Source organism: Panthera tigris, chromosome A1, assembly GCF_018350195.1.
Source record: "Panthera tigris isolate Pti1 chromosome A1, P.tigris_Pti1_mat1.1, whole genome shotgun sequence".
Classification (NCBI taxonomy): domain Eukaryota; kingdom Metazoa; phylum Chordata; class Mammalia; order Carnivora; family Felidae; genus Panthera; species Panthera tigris.
Genome location: NC_056660.1, coordinates 122782831 through 122800808, shown reverse-complemented (window position 1 = coordinate 122800808; position 17978 = coordinate 122782831). Strand labels below are relative to the sequence as shown.

General features: G+C 37.8%; 1 protein-coding gene across 1 annotated transcript in view; it reads right to left on the bottom strand.

The window, feature by feature from the left end:
• The window catches only part of SPINK5 (serine peptidase inhibitor Kazal type 5), a 95810-nt gene that overhangs the window by 15617 nt on the left and 62215 nt on the right, over positions 1-17978 (bottom strand). The window contains exons 16-26 of the mRNA XM_042959130.1: positions 17125-17173; positions 14998-15125; positions 13070-13157; positions 10242-10369; positions 9530-9596; positions 8299-8426; positions 6625-6727; positions 5081-5208; positions 1800-1869; positions 775-902; positions 276-354 (exon numbers count right to left, since the gene is read on the bottom strand). Coding sequence (XP_042815064.1) covers positions 276-354; positions 775-902; positions 1800-1869; positions 5081-5208; positions 6625-6727; positions 8299-8426; positions 9530-9596; positions 10242-10369; positions 13070-13157; positions 14998-15125; positions 17125-17173 — 1096 coding nt within the window. The remainder of the gene's footprint in view (positions 1-275; positions 355-774; positions 903-1799; positions 1870-5080; positions 5209-6624; positions 6728-8298; positions 8427-9529; positions 9597-10241; positions 10370-13069; positions 13158-14997; positions 15126-17124; positions 17174-17978) is intronic.

The window sequence follows — 17978 nt, the reverse complement described above, 5'->3', positions numbered from 1 at the left end:
GTTTGTTTTAAAACCTCAGAGAAGAAATCCCCTTGATAACAACCAAAACTTGACACTTGTCACTGGTCCTGTAAACAGGTGGTTAAGTGCATCAGAGTTGCTTTTAGGGCACTGGTTCACATGCTATTTCTTTGCCACATCTGGCCAGGGTTTCCTGTTTATCATTATGCCCACAACGAGTGGGTTCAGTTGGCATTCCATCAATATTTGTTGAAAGAATTAACCTTACAATCAAGCATCCAGCTTTAAGTGTTAGTATGTCTAACACGCACTACCTGGTTTTCATTGCTCTTTTCCCCTGCGTTTCTCATGTTGTCCTCCTCTTTCTTTTTTTTTTCAGCTGCTTCCCTTTCCCTTGAAGAAAAAAATGGGGGAAAAAAAAACAAAAACATTTCAGCCAGAGTGAACAAACACCTCATTAATAATTAGATCTGTTTTATTTTTTTCATTAAAAAACATTTTTTTAATGTTTATTTATTTTTGAGAGAGAGAGATAAACAGAGCATGAGTAGAGAAGGAGCAGAAAGAGAGACTCATGGAACCCGAAGCAGGCTTCAGGCCTTGAGCTGTTAGCACAGAGCCTGATGCAGGCCTCGAACTTACGAACCACAAAATCATTACCTGAGTCAAAGTCAGATGCTTAACTGACTAAGCCACCCAGGCGCCCTGATCTGTTTTAAAAAAAAAGTCATTTTCTCAAACTGATGAGAAAGGAGAAACAGTTATTATACTGTAATATTCACAATTAAAGCCCCATTTTTGAAAAATACTCACAGTTTGTCCTTACACATGGCACATTTATTGCCATGTGTTTTGCCATCTGGACCCCGAACAGGGTCACTTTCTCGGGTACAGATAAGTTGCCCATTTTTCATTTGGCTTCTAAACTCATCACACGTATCCTAAAAATAAGGAAAGATGATATTGGAAATGACTATTTTCACATAGTATTTGATTGGGCTTGAAAGTCTGAAGATTTTGACTCAAGAGTCAGGAAGCCACTTAACCTTGCTGGGAGGCAATATAAATGACGTACAAACATGACCAGATTCTAATTCCTGGAACCTATAAATATGCTACCTTACATGGCAAGGAAAAATTAAGGTGGAAGATAGAATTAAGATTGCTAATCAGCAGACCTTAAAATGGTGACAGATTATCCTAAATTATCTGTGTGGCTCAGAGTGATCACAAAGGTTCTCAGGAGTGAAAGAGGGAGGCAGGGAAGTCAATATCAGAGTGATGCCACATGAAAATGATTCAAGTGGACACCGCTAAGTTTAAAGGTGGCCATGAGCCAATGCAGGAAGCCTCCAGAAGTTAGAAAAGGCAACGAAACAGATCTTCTCTACAGCGTCCACAAAGAAACGCAGCCCTACTGACACCTTAGTTTTAACACAGTGTGAGATCCAGTTAGAACTTCTGAACTCCAGAAATATAAGATAATGCATCTGTGCTGTTTCAAGCCACTGTCGATAGCAATTTGTTACAGCAGCTGAGCCTCATTCTCCCCATCTATAAAATAAGGTTAAAAAAATGTATTTGACCAGGTTGTTGAGAGAATTAAATAAACTACGATTTATAAAAGTGCTTTGTAATGTGTTAGACAAAGATTTCCGTTTGGCATGAAATTTCCACACTGAACAAGTTATCAGCAATACTGACGTTTATGATGGCTTCTGACCTTCTTAGGGCAAAGATCTTAGTTGGCAACATTGACATTCTCTTTCTGTATTTTTGATAGCCAAGTGTTGACTTACAGAAAGACCGTTTTTATCAAAATCTAGTTAGTGACTCACCTTTTCTGATGCTGATTGAGTCTCATTTGATCTATAGTCAGAGTGCTTATTTTCCTCTGCTTCTCTTTCTCTGGAAGAGACAAGAGTCAATAGTCATCCTGTTAGCAGAAACTCAGGTTTGGAAGGAGCCTTTGAGTTCATATCCTACATTTCCTTCACAGAGAATCTCTGTGCATCCTCAAAGCTGAGAGTCAGCTTGGTTATTAAGAAGCTTCCTCATCACAGGGTCTATAGGGTAGATAGGTATTCTAGGTAGACAAACTCAAGTAATTTAAAAGTCTCCTTTATTTGTGTCCAAATTTACCTTTAACTTTCGTCCTTTGGACTTCACAATCCCAGGACAACACAGAACAAGTTTGCTGAACCCATTAGCTCTTCTCGATATTAACTCATCAGATATTTAGAGGCAAGTTTCAAGTCTCAGGCCCAGTGTCCTCATCTTTTCATGCTATGTCTTGGTTTTTAATACCTCACCAATTCACCAGTCTAGTGCCTTGACTTGTAGATCAACCCATTAGGGTATTAGTTTTTAAAGTATGGAACCCAAGATAGAAAGAAGATAAGTAATCTAGAAAATACCTTAGGATCATGTTTTTTTTTTTTTTTTTAAACTCTTTTCTGATAAAATATTTATGCCAGTGGTCTCTAAGTTTTCATGCACATTAAGAAACACCTGTGAAACTTTTAAAAATTCAGATCCACTGACTATCCCAACAGGTTTACTGACAAGATCTAGACTGGGACTCTGTAGCCTGATTTTCAACAAGCCAGGTCATTCGGATGCAGTTGGCTCAAGATCTAGTACATTTACTTTTCTTTCCAAGTTTCATTTGGTGTTGTACACAGAACAACATGTGTATGTATGTATATAACATATATACATATATATATTCTTTTTAGGGAGTTCCCTTTGCATGTATAAGAAATAGGGAAGTGGCAGTAAAATAGATCCTGAAGATTCAAACAAATATAAAGTCATGAAATTTTAATCAAGTACTATTGGATGAAGAGGGTACTGTAATGATTCAGTTTAATGCCACTCGAGGGATAATCATGGCTCTGATCAAAAGCCTCCAGTGACCTCTGATCACACATGGAAAAAAATCCAATATCCTTCTCTTGGCCTAAAAAAGCCTTATTTAATGTCCCCATACTCATTTTCTGCAATCTTCTATGCAATAATTTTGAGACATGATGACCTCCTTTCTGTTTTTCAGCTTGGTAATTTTACATCTTCAAAAGTTTTCACTGGTTCTTGCTCTGCCTGAAACTTTCTTCCTCTAGATGTCCACATGGTTCACTTCACTTACTCTTTACGGGTGTCCCTCACACGCCAGGCTTTCCCTGAACACCATAAATAAAGCAGCAACTGCAATCCCTTTATGTTGCCTTACTCTGCTTTATTTTCCTTATTACCATCTAGCCCTGTGCTATGTAGTTATTTGTTTATTTATTTATAACTTGTCTGTTCTATATTACGTTATAATTACATGGCAGGAACTTTGTCTTGTTCACATGAAGAATGCTTGTCCATGACCAGTGCTTATTACAATGCAGACAGTCAAAAACCATTCATTGTCAGATGAGTGATTTCTAAAGATTGTAAGAAGTATTCCATGTATGTTGTGTTTTGTTAAATACTCCAGATGAGTATCTTATAATATAGATGACAATTATTACATTGGCAAAATTTTATCTTACACATTTTTTGCATTGGAAAATCGTCATTTGTTCCTTAACAAAATTATCTATTAATATATGTGGCAAAAAGAAGCAAAGTCCTAAGTGAAATGCTCTCTCAGTTATGTTAGTCATATCTGCAAAGTACAAGTTGTGCAAAAGGACAACACAGTGTAGTGCAGGAAATCATAACATTAGTTATTATTTATTACTATTCATGCTGATGCCTATTATTTACTGGACACTACTGATGGTATTAATAGTGACAATTCACATTTATTGAATGCCTTCTTTGTGCAAGGCACTGTGTAGAGAGTTTTACCTGGTTCTTTTCATTTACCTTTCAAAACAAACACTAGTGGCTATGATGATTATTGTTGCCTCTACCACCATTATAAATATGAGCAGATGGAAGCCTAGGAAAGTGGAATAACCTGTCCAGAACATGAAGCTGAAATTATCTGATGCTAAAACCCTAGCACTGCTCTACTCTACTGCCCTGCTTCTATTGACAAATTTTCGTAATGTGAATAAATATTAGGCTAGTATTCAGAGGAACTGGATTCTGATTTTGGCTCTGAAGTTCACTTCCCCATGAGACCCTGAAGTTAAAAAAATTTCAGGGGCGCCTGGGTGGCTCAGTCGGTTAAGTGTCTGACTCTTCGGCTCAGGTGATGATCTCACGGTTTCGTGAGTTCAAGCCCCGCATTAGGCTCTGTGGTGATGGTGCAGAGCCTGCTTGGGAGTGCCTCTCTCTCTCTCTCTCTCTGTCTCTCTCTCTGTCTCTCTCTCTCCCTCTTTCTCTCCCAGCCCCGCTCTGTCTGTCCCCTACTCACACTGTCTCTGTCTCTCTCAAAATAAAAAAGTTAAAAAAAGAAAAATTTCAGTTTTTCTCATCCGTAAAATGCAACATTTGAACTAATCAGATTTTCTCACATGGCCTACACTATCACAAGACTGTAATTTCTTTTCAAGGAGAAAGGTGAAAAAGATGTATGTGTGGAGAAGCATTAAATGCTTATTAAATTCATATCGATTAAGTGTCATAATTAATAGCATTATGATATATGCATCAAATTTTAAAACTATGAGTACCTATCAAGGTCACCCAGAAAACTATCTCCGTGTACAAGGGTGGTTATGCTCCCTGACCCAGTAACACAAATCAAGAGTGGCTGAGTTGGATCAGAAAGCACTCCAATTCAGTACACTCACCATGGGAAAACACACAGAAGAAACACTCTGGATTATGCAATAAATGTGTTCCACACACATGGCAAGAAACAACCCTCTTAAACTATGCTGGTCAACTATTCCAAATGACCTTCGCGAACTCTCCACAGGACTTAGGCATTATATGTTCTAAAGTGAAATGGTCTATCATGATGGCAATTGCAGGTCACAGAATTATGAGAGAAAACAGACTAGGAATCAGACAATGATTAGCTGCCATTGCTAAGGCTCATTGTTTCTTACGGGATACAAGGGAAAGAGATAATACTTGGGAATTAACAAAAACAATTTTTCAGGAGGGAGCTATAAGTAAATGAGAAATAGCTAGTCATTCAGCTTTGAGACTGCCAGCTGAAAGAAGTACTTACAGTATCTCCTTACACATGGTACATTTATTGTTGTATGCCTTGCCATCAGCGTCACGTACAGGATCACGCTCCCGAGTACAGGTGAGTTTTCCATTTTGCATCTTTCCCCGAAACTCTGCACATTGGTCCTGAAAAAGGAGAGGAGAGTAGGTCTCTTGGATTACTTGGTTTGTTGCATTGTTAAGTTCATTAAACAATTTGAGTCTCTGTTATTACAATGTCCAGCACTGCTATCTACAGAGAAAGAGGGACTGGAATCACCCATATTCTAAGAGGTCAGTTGTCATAGTTAATGATGTTGCTTCTAAGGTTCTACACAAGGAAATTATAAAGCTGGCTGGGATTTAATAGCACAGATGAAGGGTCGGCAAACTATAGCCTATAAGACTAATCTATCCAGCTGTTCTTATATATGGGGGTTTTACAAATCAAAACTTGAAACACACCCTCAACTCATTCATTTAGATATATTTATGGCTGCTTTCCCACAATAATGTCAGAATGGAATAAGAGAAACAGAGTCCATATGACTCACAATGCCTAAAATATTTGCTATCTGGCCTTTTACAGAAGAAAAAAAAAAAGCTGACCTCTGGTGTAGACAGAAGGGAGAAAGAATTGCTGGAAGAAAGTACAAAGTTATACAAAATGCTAAGGAAGACAGGCTCAAGACAACTGTGGAGAAGACAAACAGGGGACTTTTGAGTCCTCATTCCTGAGAGTGAGGATGTAGCCTCCTTAAGGAGAAAAGATAGAAAAACAGAATAGCCAGAACTTATCAAAGACATATGTCAGGCCTGTGTCAGATCTGGAAGCAAAGAGAGGATCTTGATATCCGAAGGTCGTAAGAAGTGAAATCAAGCAGCTGTAATCTTATGCAGTAGTGTTCACAGGCCCAAGGACTGGGTTTATAGGCAACACTGTCATTCTGACTCTTAAAAATGTCTCAGCAAATGTGCTAAAAACTTGCCTAAATTATTTTATTTTGTCCCTGTAAGAGTACTGCTAGATAAGGGAAGCTAGAGTTCAGTGACATGAAGTAATTTATTCAATGTTGCATAATGGGTTGCAGGGTCTACCCCCAAACTATGTGGTTCTGAAAACCATGCTCTTTCACCATATTATGCTGCCTTGGTTCAACAGAAAAAATGCCCTGAAAAAGTGACCCTATCAAAGGAAAGAGAATAATAGAAGAAAATAAAGAGCATGTGATGCTGCTGAGGACTATCTCCATGTTTATACCACCTAACACTCTTATGATCAATTAATGGCCTGAGAGCTACACTATATAAAAAGGGGTCAGGAGTCTGGGATGAGGTCATCATGTTAATTATTTCCAGGGTTAAAGAAATCAAAACGAGCCATAGAGAGACTAAAATTTGCTGAGATATTACCCTGCAGTTTCAAGGGGAAACTCCCCTGTCCTTCAGAGAACGCTTTCAAACTCAGCCTGACATTCATTCCCCTTTATGCCAGGCTCTGCCATGGTGCTCTTGTCAGATACTTGCGTCCACCCTGGTCGTGGAAATTAGAGGTCCTCTCACCTGCTCTTTCCCTCCTCCGCCACCACCACCATGGGAACTATGCCCCGCAGCGTTTCTCTGATCTTCCTCTTCTTTTCTCTTTCTTTCTTCATCTTCTTTCTGGCTGGAAATTAGAAAGGGGGAAGTACGGAATAACAGATTACAGAGAGCAGAGCCCATTTCTGTGAGTTGTTCATCGTGTGACCCAAATAGATTTGTACAGAATCCACCAGCATTTACTGAACATCCACTATGTTGCAGGCCCTCCTTTGAAAATAGAAAGACGAATTACATGGAGTCCTTCTGCCTAGAAGAGCTCTCACTACTGTAGAGGAAAACCAACATGTACACAAACACAAGCAAGGCCACGTGAGCGGTTTACTACCACTTCCTAAATGCTCACTGTGATTCTCCAGCTGGATTCTTCTCAAACACCTCATATTCAAGAGGTCCAACAAGAACTACCTCCTCCACCAAATGTGTCCTTGCTCCTGGATTCTCTACCATTCATGAAGAAGAAAACACTAGAGCCATCTCTGTCCCCTTCCCCGCAGCCCCCATGGCTGTTGACACTGTGACACTGTTTTCACATCTCCCATGTTGATCCATTCACCTTCCCTCTTATTCCTCTGGCTCTGATGAGATCTAGTGGCTCCTGGATTCCTGCAAACCCCTACCATCACCAGTAGCATTCTGAATCTTAGTCTTTTCCTTCTCTTTCCCCCCCTTTTTATTGTTTATGTATGGATCTTCCCAAAGGAACCATATTTATGCCACTTACTCTCTTACCCGAAAAATGTTAGCAGCTTCCCACTATGTATAGCATTGACTTCAAAATCCTTGATCTGGCATTCAAAGCCAGCAAAGTGGCTAAGTTCTAACTAAACTACATGACTTGCTCTTTGTTGTTCAGATTACTGTTTTCTTAATTTCAGAGCTTTACCCATGCTGTTGCCCTCTGCCCCTCTCATTCCTTCCTGTACAGTTCATACCTTATCCAAATTATAAAGACCAGTTCTATCCCCCCTATAAAACTTCCTATTAACTCTCTCTTCCCTGAAGTACCAGAATACACTGTACACATCATTTTTCATTTAGCAGTTCCTCCCTCATATTTTATTAACTTGTACCCATGTCTAATCTTTAGTCAACTATATGATTTCTGAGAAGATTATTTAATCCATCTATGAACAATCATTATTCACGTTGTACATTGTAGATAGTCAGTAAATGGCTATTAAATGAGTTAAATATTTTATGTGTACTTCTGAGCTTTGTATAAAGAATTTATTTTCATTCTGTGAAAAATGTGATATTTTAAAAAATGTAGGTAGAAGAGTTAGACTGATAGCAAAATATGTGTATTATATTCCCAATGGTAATTATAATCTAGAGAAGGGATCCATTTGACAGCAAAGGACCTAAAATTTTACCAAGAAAGATGTTGTGATCTATTAATAGGTAGGCTCTACCCCAGAACTAAGAGAGAATGTAACAACCTAGATATACTGTCTATTTCTAGAAGTGTAAATCTTGGCCTTTATAGAGGAAGATTTGCCTAAAAATGCTCTACAGATAATAATTTGCTCCTTTTATATGTAAAGAAAGGACAAACACAATGTATATTATTATCCTGGCTCTTTGCCTTCCACCATATCTGCCAGCTCACAGCAGGGGCTTCATTTGTGTACTCACAAGACAGCTTTACACATGGCACACTTGTTGCCGTGGGTCTTGCCATCTGGGCCACGCACGGGATCGTTTTCTCGTGTGCAGAAAAGATTTCCATTTTGCAAAAGGCTCCGAAATTCACTGCATGTATCCTAAAGGAGGAGAAAGGGCAAGAGTAGGGGTATTTTCTTATAAATTACTTTGTTGGGTTCCTACTAAGTGCTTCCTAGAAACAATAAAAAATGACCTATAGATATATTTTTTCCTGGCGATTGAATTTTTCAATGAATTCCTACTAAACACACATGATTTATTTATTTTTTTTCTTTTTTTTTTCAATATATGAAGTTTATTGTCAAATTGGTTTCCATACAACACCCAGTGCTCATCCCAAAAGGTGCCCTCCTCAATACCCATCACCCACCCTCCCCTAAACACACACGATTTAAAAAGAGGTTTCTCTTCCTTTTTCCTTGAGGTGTAACCCCCAAATCCAGACTGAATCTGCAATCACACATAAGACTCGTTTTTGATGGGGGCAAGGAAATGACCACAAATTTGAAAAAATATACTTGGAATCAGTCTTTTTTTTAAGCCAAGAAAATGTTATCCTAGATTATCCTAGTGTACCCAATGTATTATTTTTATTTTCCCCCAAATGCTGTCACCAGAAATAAAGGTAAGGCAAGGAAAACAACTGATTTCACCAAATGTGGTCATCGAAAACTACATGGTGGGTTAGGAGTAATGCTAGATTTGGTGTCCAGAGGTCTAGGTTTCAATTCTTTTGTTTCCATTTTTTAACTGTGAGTACTTTGAAATATAAAGATGTGGATTCAGATACCAATAGTCCCACTGCCTTTGTAAGCAAGTTCTTCCTTCTCTCTGGATTTTAAACCTTCATTTAAAACTTGGGAATGAAGTAAATCATATGTTTGCCAACTATGGCCTGTAAGCAAAATCTGGCCCACCACCTCCTTAAATAAATAAAGTTTTATTGGGAACATAGCCATGCCCATTTGTCTGCATATCATCTACGGCTGCTTTACAGCTACAACAGCAGAGTTGTGACAGAGACTGGATGGCCACAACCTAAAATATCTACTATTTGATCCTTTAAGAAAATTGTATCAATTCCTAGACTCGATGAACCTTGAGTTCTCTGACACAGGCTTTCAGTAATTGCATGTTATTTTTACAGAGAAACTGCAAAACCTCATCTTTTAGTGTGGTATTAAACTTCCAGGACAACTACCTTTTCAGCTTCTCTCTTAGCTTTTGCTTTGGATTCAGCTTCTTCTTTTTCTTTTGCTTCTTGCTGGCTGCAGGAGGGGGAGGGAGAAGAATCTTTCCTAGTACCCAGTACATGTTATCCTAAATGGGAACTCTCTCTAGATAGAAATATCCCATTACCTCCATACCTCTACCAACTCAGTTGGGAGTAGGAGAGTAAACGCACACCTGTCCATATTGTTTTCTGTGTTTAATGTTGCTTAAAGAATAAGACACACATGTCATAGCAAACCAGTAAACAAATTTACCACTACAGTTTTCTGGAAAATAAAGACATGGTTTTTCTCCCCAGAAAGCAATAAGGATGCTTGAAAATATTTACTAGATGTTAGCAAATGTTCCATTTGTTACCACCTAACGATCACATCTTTGGATTATTCATGGCAGTATGTAAGCAGAGAACAGATTTCTCAGTCCTTGTATGCCATTAACTCTGGGGGACTTTGCCCTTAGCACATAGTACTCCCTGGAACAATTCAAGTACAGTTTAGAACACTGAGAACACCTCAAAGAAATGTGCTAAGGATATGGCTTTTTAACTGTAAATCCTTGAAAATAATGCAAAGATAGCTTCCATATCTACCTCCTAGAGAAAACCTTCAAAATCACCTCCCTTGCCTGTCCCAGGCCTATCTTCTCTCACACTCAGCAGCAGTGGCTGTGGTTCTACTCACAAAAAGGCCTCACACATGGAGCACGTATTGCCATGCATTTTTCCATCTGGGCCCTCGATGGGGTCGTTCTCTCTGGTGCAGGGAAGTCGTCCATTTCTCACATAGTTACGGTATTCACTGCACAGCTCCTGCCAAATGACGGTGGATTTAAGAATCAGGTAACTAAATACTGGAAAACTTCCTCTACATTACCCCTATAAAACCTATGATACAACGCCCCCAAACATAGCAGATACATCAAAACGGTGATATAGAAAGTCAACATTAGCCAAGATGCTTTTTAGGGACTTTTTAAGGTCACGCATTATCTGGAGTATAAGATTACTATTACTTAGTTCATTAGAAAACCTTCAATTCAACTCAAATATTATTCTGGGCTAGATACTGTGAGATACATAAAGAAGAATTGAGCAGGGGTGCCTCAGTGGCTCAGTCAGTTGAGACTCTTAATTTCTGCTCAGGTCATGATCCCACGGTCATGGGATCAAGCCCCACATCATGCTCCATGTTGAGCATGGAACCCGCTTAAGATTCTCTTTCTCTCTCTCTCTGCCCCTCTTCTCCACTTGCACTCTCTCTCTCTAAAAATATACAAATAAGAAAGAAAGAAAGAAAGAAAGAAAGAAAGAAAGAAAGAAAGAAAAAGAAAGAAAGAAAGAAAGAAAGAAAGAAAGAAAGAAAGAAAGAAAGAAAAAGAAGTAAAGAAAGAAAGAATTATCTATTGTTCTTTTTGTAAAAAATTTGTGGTTGGCAGAACAACAGCTCCCATCCCTCCTATTTGTCCAAGTCCTAACACCCAGAGCCTGTGATCATATTACCTTACAGGGCAAAAGGAACTTTGCAGGTGTAATTAAGTTAAGAACCTTGAGATGGGGAGATTCTCCTGGATTATCCTGGTATGTCCAATGTAACTGTAAGGGTCAGTCCTTAACAATAGGAAGAGTGAGACAGAAGAGATGGAGAGGGAAATACAACTGTAGAACAACAGTCAGAGATGTGATGTTGTTGGCTTTGAAGATAATGGAAGGGACATGGACGGCTTCTAGAAGTAAGAAAGGGCAAAGAGACAAATTCTCCCCTAGAGATTCCAGAAAGGAACAGAGCCCTACCAGCCCTTTGATTTAGTTCACTGAGACCCAGGTCAGACTTCTAATGTAAAGAACCAAAGACAGTAAGTTTGTTTTGCTTTAGGCCACCAGGTTTGTGATAATCTATTAGAGCAATCAAAAAAAGTAAATACAGAGTGTTTAGAGTCTTTGAAGAAAATGCATAGAACCATCTATAACTTGGAATAAAAAGAATGAGATAATTGAGAAATAAAGGAAAATTTCTGGCATAATAGATGATAGAGCTATTATGTATATTGTATAAATGGGGAAAATCTTTGGAGAGCAGCTAATACTTATTCCGAGCCATGGAAAGTGGCCAGAATTTTGACAAATAGAAGACAAGGACAATCATGTCTGAGTATGAGGAAAACCACATAGAAAGTAAAGTTCATTGTGTGTATAATATTGAAGACTTAAGACATGTGCTGTTATATATGGGTAAGTTCCTTGGGACTTCATAAAAATAATATACATAAAGATAGTTTATTATTTTATAAGTGAAGAAACTAAGATGCAAAAATGTTAACTGTCTGCCTTATTGGTGGGGAGACAGAGCCAGTATTTGAGCCCTGACAGTCTCAGCCCAGGTCTTTAACCACAATGTGACTGAGTCCATGAGATGGGATACCTTGAATTAATGCTTGGGATGTCAGAGAAAAAACAAGGTGGCCAGTAGGGCTGGCACAAGGGCAGCAATGGGTAGAAAATAGGAAATGAGGCCTGAGAGGTGGCGGAGGTCAGATCATGGGTGGAATTATAAGCCACTAAAAGGGCCTTGGTTCTTACTCTGAGTAAGTTAGAAGCCATGGGTGGCACAGATTGCCTTATGTTTTGCAAAACTGCTTTGGTTTTGGAGTTAAGGGTAGATTGTAGGAAATAAAGATGAGAGCAGAGAGAACACTAAGGAGTGAGGTCTTCCAAATTAGAAAAGGACACAGGAGAGGAACAATGAAGATCTGAGACACATCCTGTAAAAATGATACAAATGGTGATAAAGTGCAAAATCTAAGGCGCATCATGGGCATTCAAGCCAGAACTTGTGGTCCAATTGCTAGCTCTCAAATTTTTAACTATATACATTTCCTAACTTCTAATCTGAGCCTCTGAGTCCTCTTCTATAAAATACAGATAACAATCACATACTTTGAATGGTTACTACAAAGATCAGACATAAAACTGTTAGATCACATGACATATGCCAGAAACTAAATAATTAATAGTCATCACCATCATCATCATCATCACGTGAGAATGTAAACCCAAGGCTCAAAAATGCTGTTAAGTAATTTTCCCAAAATCTCACAGATAATTAACTGGGATTAAAATTTAGGTTTTATTTGTTTTGTTTTGTTTTTTGTTTTATTTGTTTTGAACTAAACATCCTTATATAAAAAGATATGGAGAAAACTTTGAAATCTGCCTCTATTGATTTGCATTCATACAAGATAGCAATCTGTATATGCTTCTTTTTTGGGATACTACAATTCACATGGTAAGTGGAGAAAATGGTGATTGACTTCTTCTCAAATGCACAAGCAACTAAATCATACTTGGAGTGAATAAACTGAATAGGAAGAAGGGATCTTCTTATACACGAGAATCCAATACATGTCCTCAGTCTGAGAAGTTACTAAGGACATGGGATAAGGAGGTGGGAGCAGGAGGCTTGCCTGGAGAGAATGGAACAGTTATGTGGCTCTGATGGCCTGAAACAACTACCTGGACTGCTTCTCTCTTCACTTTCTCAGCCCCTACTTTCTCCTTTCCTTCCTTGCTATTATTTTTCTTCTCTTCTTCTTCAAGTTTGCTGCAATCAAAAATAAAGAAGATACAAGCTAAGTACAGTTTTCGATTCTCTTTGGTAATGTATTTTAAAAAGGAATGAGGATCTTTGAGACAAGGTCAGATTCACTCTTCGGTACAAATTTATCCAGACTAAGAGGTGCTATTACTTTGCAGACAATAATAATAAAAAATAAATAATTCAGTAGTTTACAATTCTCCTTAAAAAAATAAAACTAGCATTTTTTTTTTTTTATCAGTATGTGACCCTCATGTAGTCTTTTTCTATCAGTCAGTGACTTTAGTGATCTGACTTCAGGCAAGCCACATTGCCTTGATTTTTCTAAACTGTGCAACTTTTCCTGTGTAAATAACAACCATATCAATGATCAAAGCAGAGGTGATACCAAGTCAGATGATGGGCCCTAGTCAAAATAAACCACGTTTCACTATAAAATTAAAACTTTAGATATTATTTTAAGGGCATTAATATTCAAGTTGAATTCACGTTTTAAAGTATAATAATGATCCAAGCCCAAGAAAATTCAAAAACTAACATTTTGAGGTTGATCAAGAGCCTAAGCTTCTGGCATTCTTGCCATGTTCTACTGATACACAGCTTATCAAAGCTTGAACATCTATAGCATGGATCACATTATATCCGGTCATCTCCAAAGAGTGAACAAATGGAGCAAGTAAGAGAAGACCCTTGATTTCCTGAATCTGAGCCCATCGCCTGCCCTACTGGCCTAGTGTGTCAACCTTTCCTTTAAGGAGCTATGTGCATATACCTGAGATTGGGCGAGGACATGCAAAAAGTTACAAGACAGAAATCAACTTTGCACCTCTTTCAACAGATACTATTTAAACATTTTCCTCAGGGCTCCTGGGTGGCTCAGTCCGTTGAGCTTCCAACTTTGGCTCAGGTCATGATCTCACGGTCTGTGAGTTGGAGCCCCGTGTCGGGCTCTGTGCTGAAAGCTCTGAGCCTGGAGCCTGCTTCGAATTCTGTGTCTCCCTCTCTCTCTGACTCTCCCCCGTTCATGCTCTGTCTCTCTCTGTCTCAAAAATAAATAAACATTAAACAAAATAATAAAAAAAATTTAAACATTTTCCTCAACATTTACTTTAGCGTGAGACTCTGTAGAGGACTAAGAATCTAAGGAGGAGGAGAACCAGAGGAGGTAATAATCAATTTCTCCTATACTGTTTCACACAATGGAGCTCAGGTCCGACTCACCAAAACAGCAGCAAAAAAAGTCCCTGGACCTGGCTTCACAAGAAGACATTTCAATAAACACCTATTACATGGCCCTGCCTATTAGAGGTTTTACTCTCTACACTAAACCACTTATCTAAGTATTTATCTCACCTGGGCATGGTAATGTTCCTAAAAGGATAAATGTAATTCTCTCTATTCCATTTCTCATTCAGGTTATTCTAACAGTTCTTGCACACTGGCCTCATAGATCTCTGTTCAACTGGTTCTTCCTTAGCCAATATTTGAATATATTCACATAATCATAAAATGTCAGAGGTGGGAGAGAGACCAATGATATCAGTGCATCCAGATCATCAAACTTCTGCTCCCTCTTTGTTATGAATGATGATTATCAAGTGTTACAAACATACCAGCACTAAATTAAAACTTTCCCATGACTTACCTAGAGGACAGAAAGAAAACTGAATAGAGAATCACATTGTCACTGTGTGATTCAATATTACTTCCTGCCTTGTCCATGTGCTTTTCAGCTTACCTAGCACACAACCCATGGCATATATTCTACACATTTCTAAAGAAACTGAGACTCAGACATGATGGATAATAAAGAGATGCAGTAGAACAGATGAGCACAGGTACTCACAATAGACTTGCACACATGGAGCACTTGTTTCCATGCATTTTGCCATCTGGGCCACGGACAGGGTCATTCTCCTTGGTGCATATAAGTGTCCCGTTCCTCACCTGGTTCTGAAATTCACTGCAGAGCTCCTGGAAAATATTTTCTCAGAATGATTTCTTACCCTGACTATTCCTTTGCCTATTCTGAGGAATAAGTGATGCAGAGTAAGAAGGAAAAGGAAAAGTGATTATGTGTAGCAGTAAATCAGTAAGTATTTACAAAACTTCCATCACGGACTCAGCATTGTCCTGGCACCAGAGCAGGTCTGGAAATATTTAACATCATCATTCCCCTGAGACTGCTTACAATCTAGGTGCAGAAGAAGGCTGACAAAATTGGTAGAGAACAATATAAAATGTATGTTTGTGTTGTGTTACATATCAAAGTCTATAAATTATAACTGAATGATCAAAGGTGAGGGGGGTTCAATGGACCTAGAAGAAGAGGCTTCTTGGAGGAACTGAGAATACTGGTCAGCCTTCACAAAAAAGAAGGAAATCCTGCCTTTTACAACTACTTGGATGAAACTAGAGGGAACTCTGCTAAGTGAAATAAGTGAGGTAGACAAAAAATACTGTATGATCTCACTCATATGTGTAATCTAAAAAAGCTGAACTCATAGAAACAGAAAGTAGAACGGTACTTTCTGGGGGCTGGGTGGGGTGGGGGAAATAGGGAGATGTTGGTTAAAGGTTATAAACTTCCATTTAAAGATGAATTAAGATCTGGAGATCTAATGTAGAGTGTGGTAATTACAGTTAACGATACAATAGTATGCAATACAGTATACTTGAAAGTTGTTAAGAGACTAGATCCTAAATGTTCTCACCACAAAAAAAGAAATGTATTTGTGTAATTATGTGATGTGATGGAAGTGTTAGGTAATGCTATGGGAGTATTATTTTATAATATATAAGCGTGCCAAATCAACACGATAGACATCTTAAACTTATACAATGTGATATGTCAATTAAATCTTAATAAAGCTGGAAAAAATTAAAATAAGAATATAGTCTCCAAAAATTATTGGTAAACCTCAATTTGTCTTTAGAAGGCCGAGAAAGAAAAGAAAATGATGCCCAAACTAAGAAATAAAGACATATTTCAAAAAAAGATATGGAGGAGAGAACAAGTATGATCCCTTGGAGAAACTGACACCTTTCTGGGAGTCACTTGATAAAGCAGAGGGATGCAGATTTCATACAGGAGAGGTACAAGAGAAGCAGAGAGAAGGAAAAATGGTTTAGGACCATTTGGAAAATCTAAGATGACTTAGCAGCTGATTAGATATTATGGATAAAACAAGTGTTCAGTTTAAAATAAAAAGATGGCTCCAACTAACAGAAAGAAAGTTAATGAGCAAGTGAGTCAGTTTAAAGGTCAACTTTTAAACTGTGTCAACTTTCCCCAAATAAATAGTAGGCTTACACCTTGCAGCTGTTAGGAAATAAAACACATAAAGGTAAATCCTGTTTATGGCCATTATATGAGAGTATTTCAATATCATATATGGACAGATTTTATTGTGTTGCCTATAAAATTATAAAATTAATCATGTACAGTAGATTAAGAATAATTAGAAAGTCAAAGGATTTAATAATTATTAACTAGGATGAGAAATTAGTACTTTCTCCATGTTTAGAGGGTGAGAAAGATAAAATATGATAATATATGTGTACTTTGTTTTATAAATTGGACTAATGAAAGCAATAGGGACATTGTACTGTGTATTTGAAATAATAGAGGTTGGAATGATGTAAACTGAAATTAGTAAATTGTAAAAATTGATATTAATAATCTGTGCCTGACAACAGAAATCTAAGAAAAGCCAAATATGGAGAATATACCTTACCAAGTAAGTTAACCCTCTACTTTTTATAAAATGAAACTCAAAATTTGAATTATCATGCAATATAATTGATACTCTGGAAACTTCTAATCAAGACCTTTTTTTCAGGGTTTTTGTTGTTGTTGTTCATTTCAGGCACGACAATTGAAAAGGAAAACATTTCTGCTAATGAGTTATCTAGAATGCTTTAAGGAGAAAAAAATGTCAAGGCATAGCATTAGCAGTCCGGAGAAAATTACCTTTGTAGCTTCCCTTTTAGTCTTTGTTCTTGTTCTTTCTTCTTGCTGACTATAAGGAGCAGGGGAAGAAAAAGAGAGAAAAAGAAGAAATAGGTCTTAACAGAGTAGATTCTTAACGTGTACAGGTTGATCATCCGTTGCTTTAACAGGTCTCAAACATCCACAAAGATCCACTCATAGCAGTTTGTCATTTTAGTGGATAATAAACTGAAATGATTCACTTTACCTCAAGATAATAGTCTGTAAGAAAAAGTCCCTTCATGAGCAAAGGCTGCAATAATACTTCCTGTTTACGGATTCTTTTGCATCTGCGATAACTCCTTCTACTTTGGTAATATTTGGCTTCTGTGGGGCAGTCAAGCATGGTTAAGGGGACAGACTCTGGAGTCAAACTGCAGAAGGATCACAAGAAATGTCTGACCCTCTCTGTGCCTTCCTCATCTTTAAATGGGGAAGGGGAAGGGAGGGATAAGAGAAGTAGCAATGAAATTAGTTTTATAGGATTGTTGTGAGTGTAAATGGGTTAATACATGTAAAACAAGTAGAATAAGTATTCGGTACATGATAAAGTGATTGTCAAAAGCAATCGGTGTCATCATCACTGTAATTATTATTACGAGTCAATCCTCCCAAAACAGGCATATGATGGAAATAAAGTGGGGGTGATGGATCTTAACCATTTTGGATAACTAACAGGGCTGCAAACTGAGTTCAGCATAACTGAACCTACAGCACAATTTAATCCTGGTGTACAGATGGAAAAAAAAATTAAACAACATGTAAGAAGTTTTAATTTTAAAATGCAAAAATGTTTTAGATAATATGTAAAAATTAGGTTATGTTTCAGTCAACAT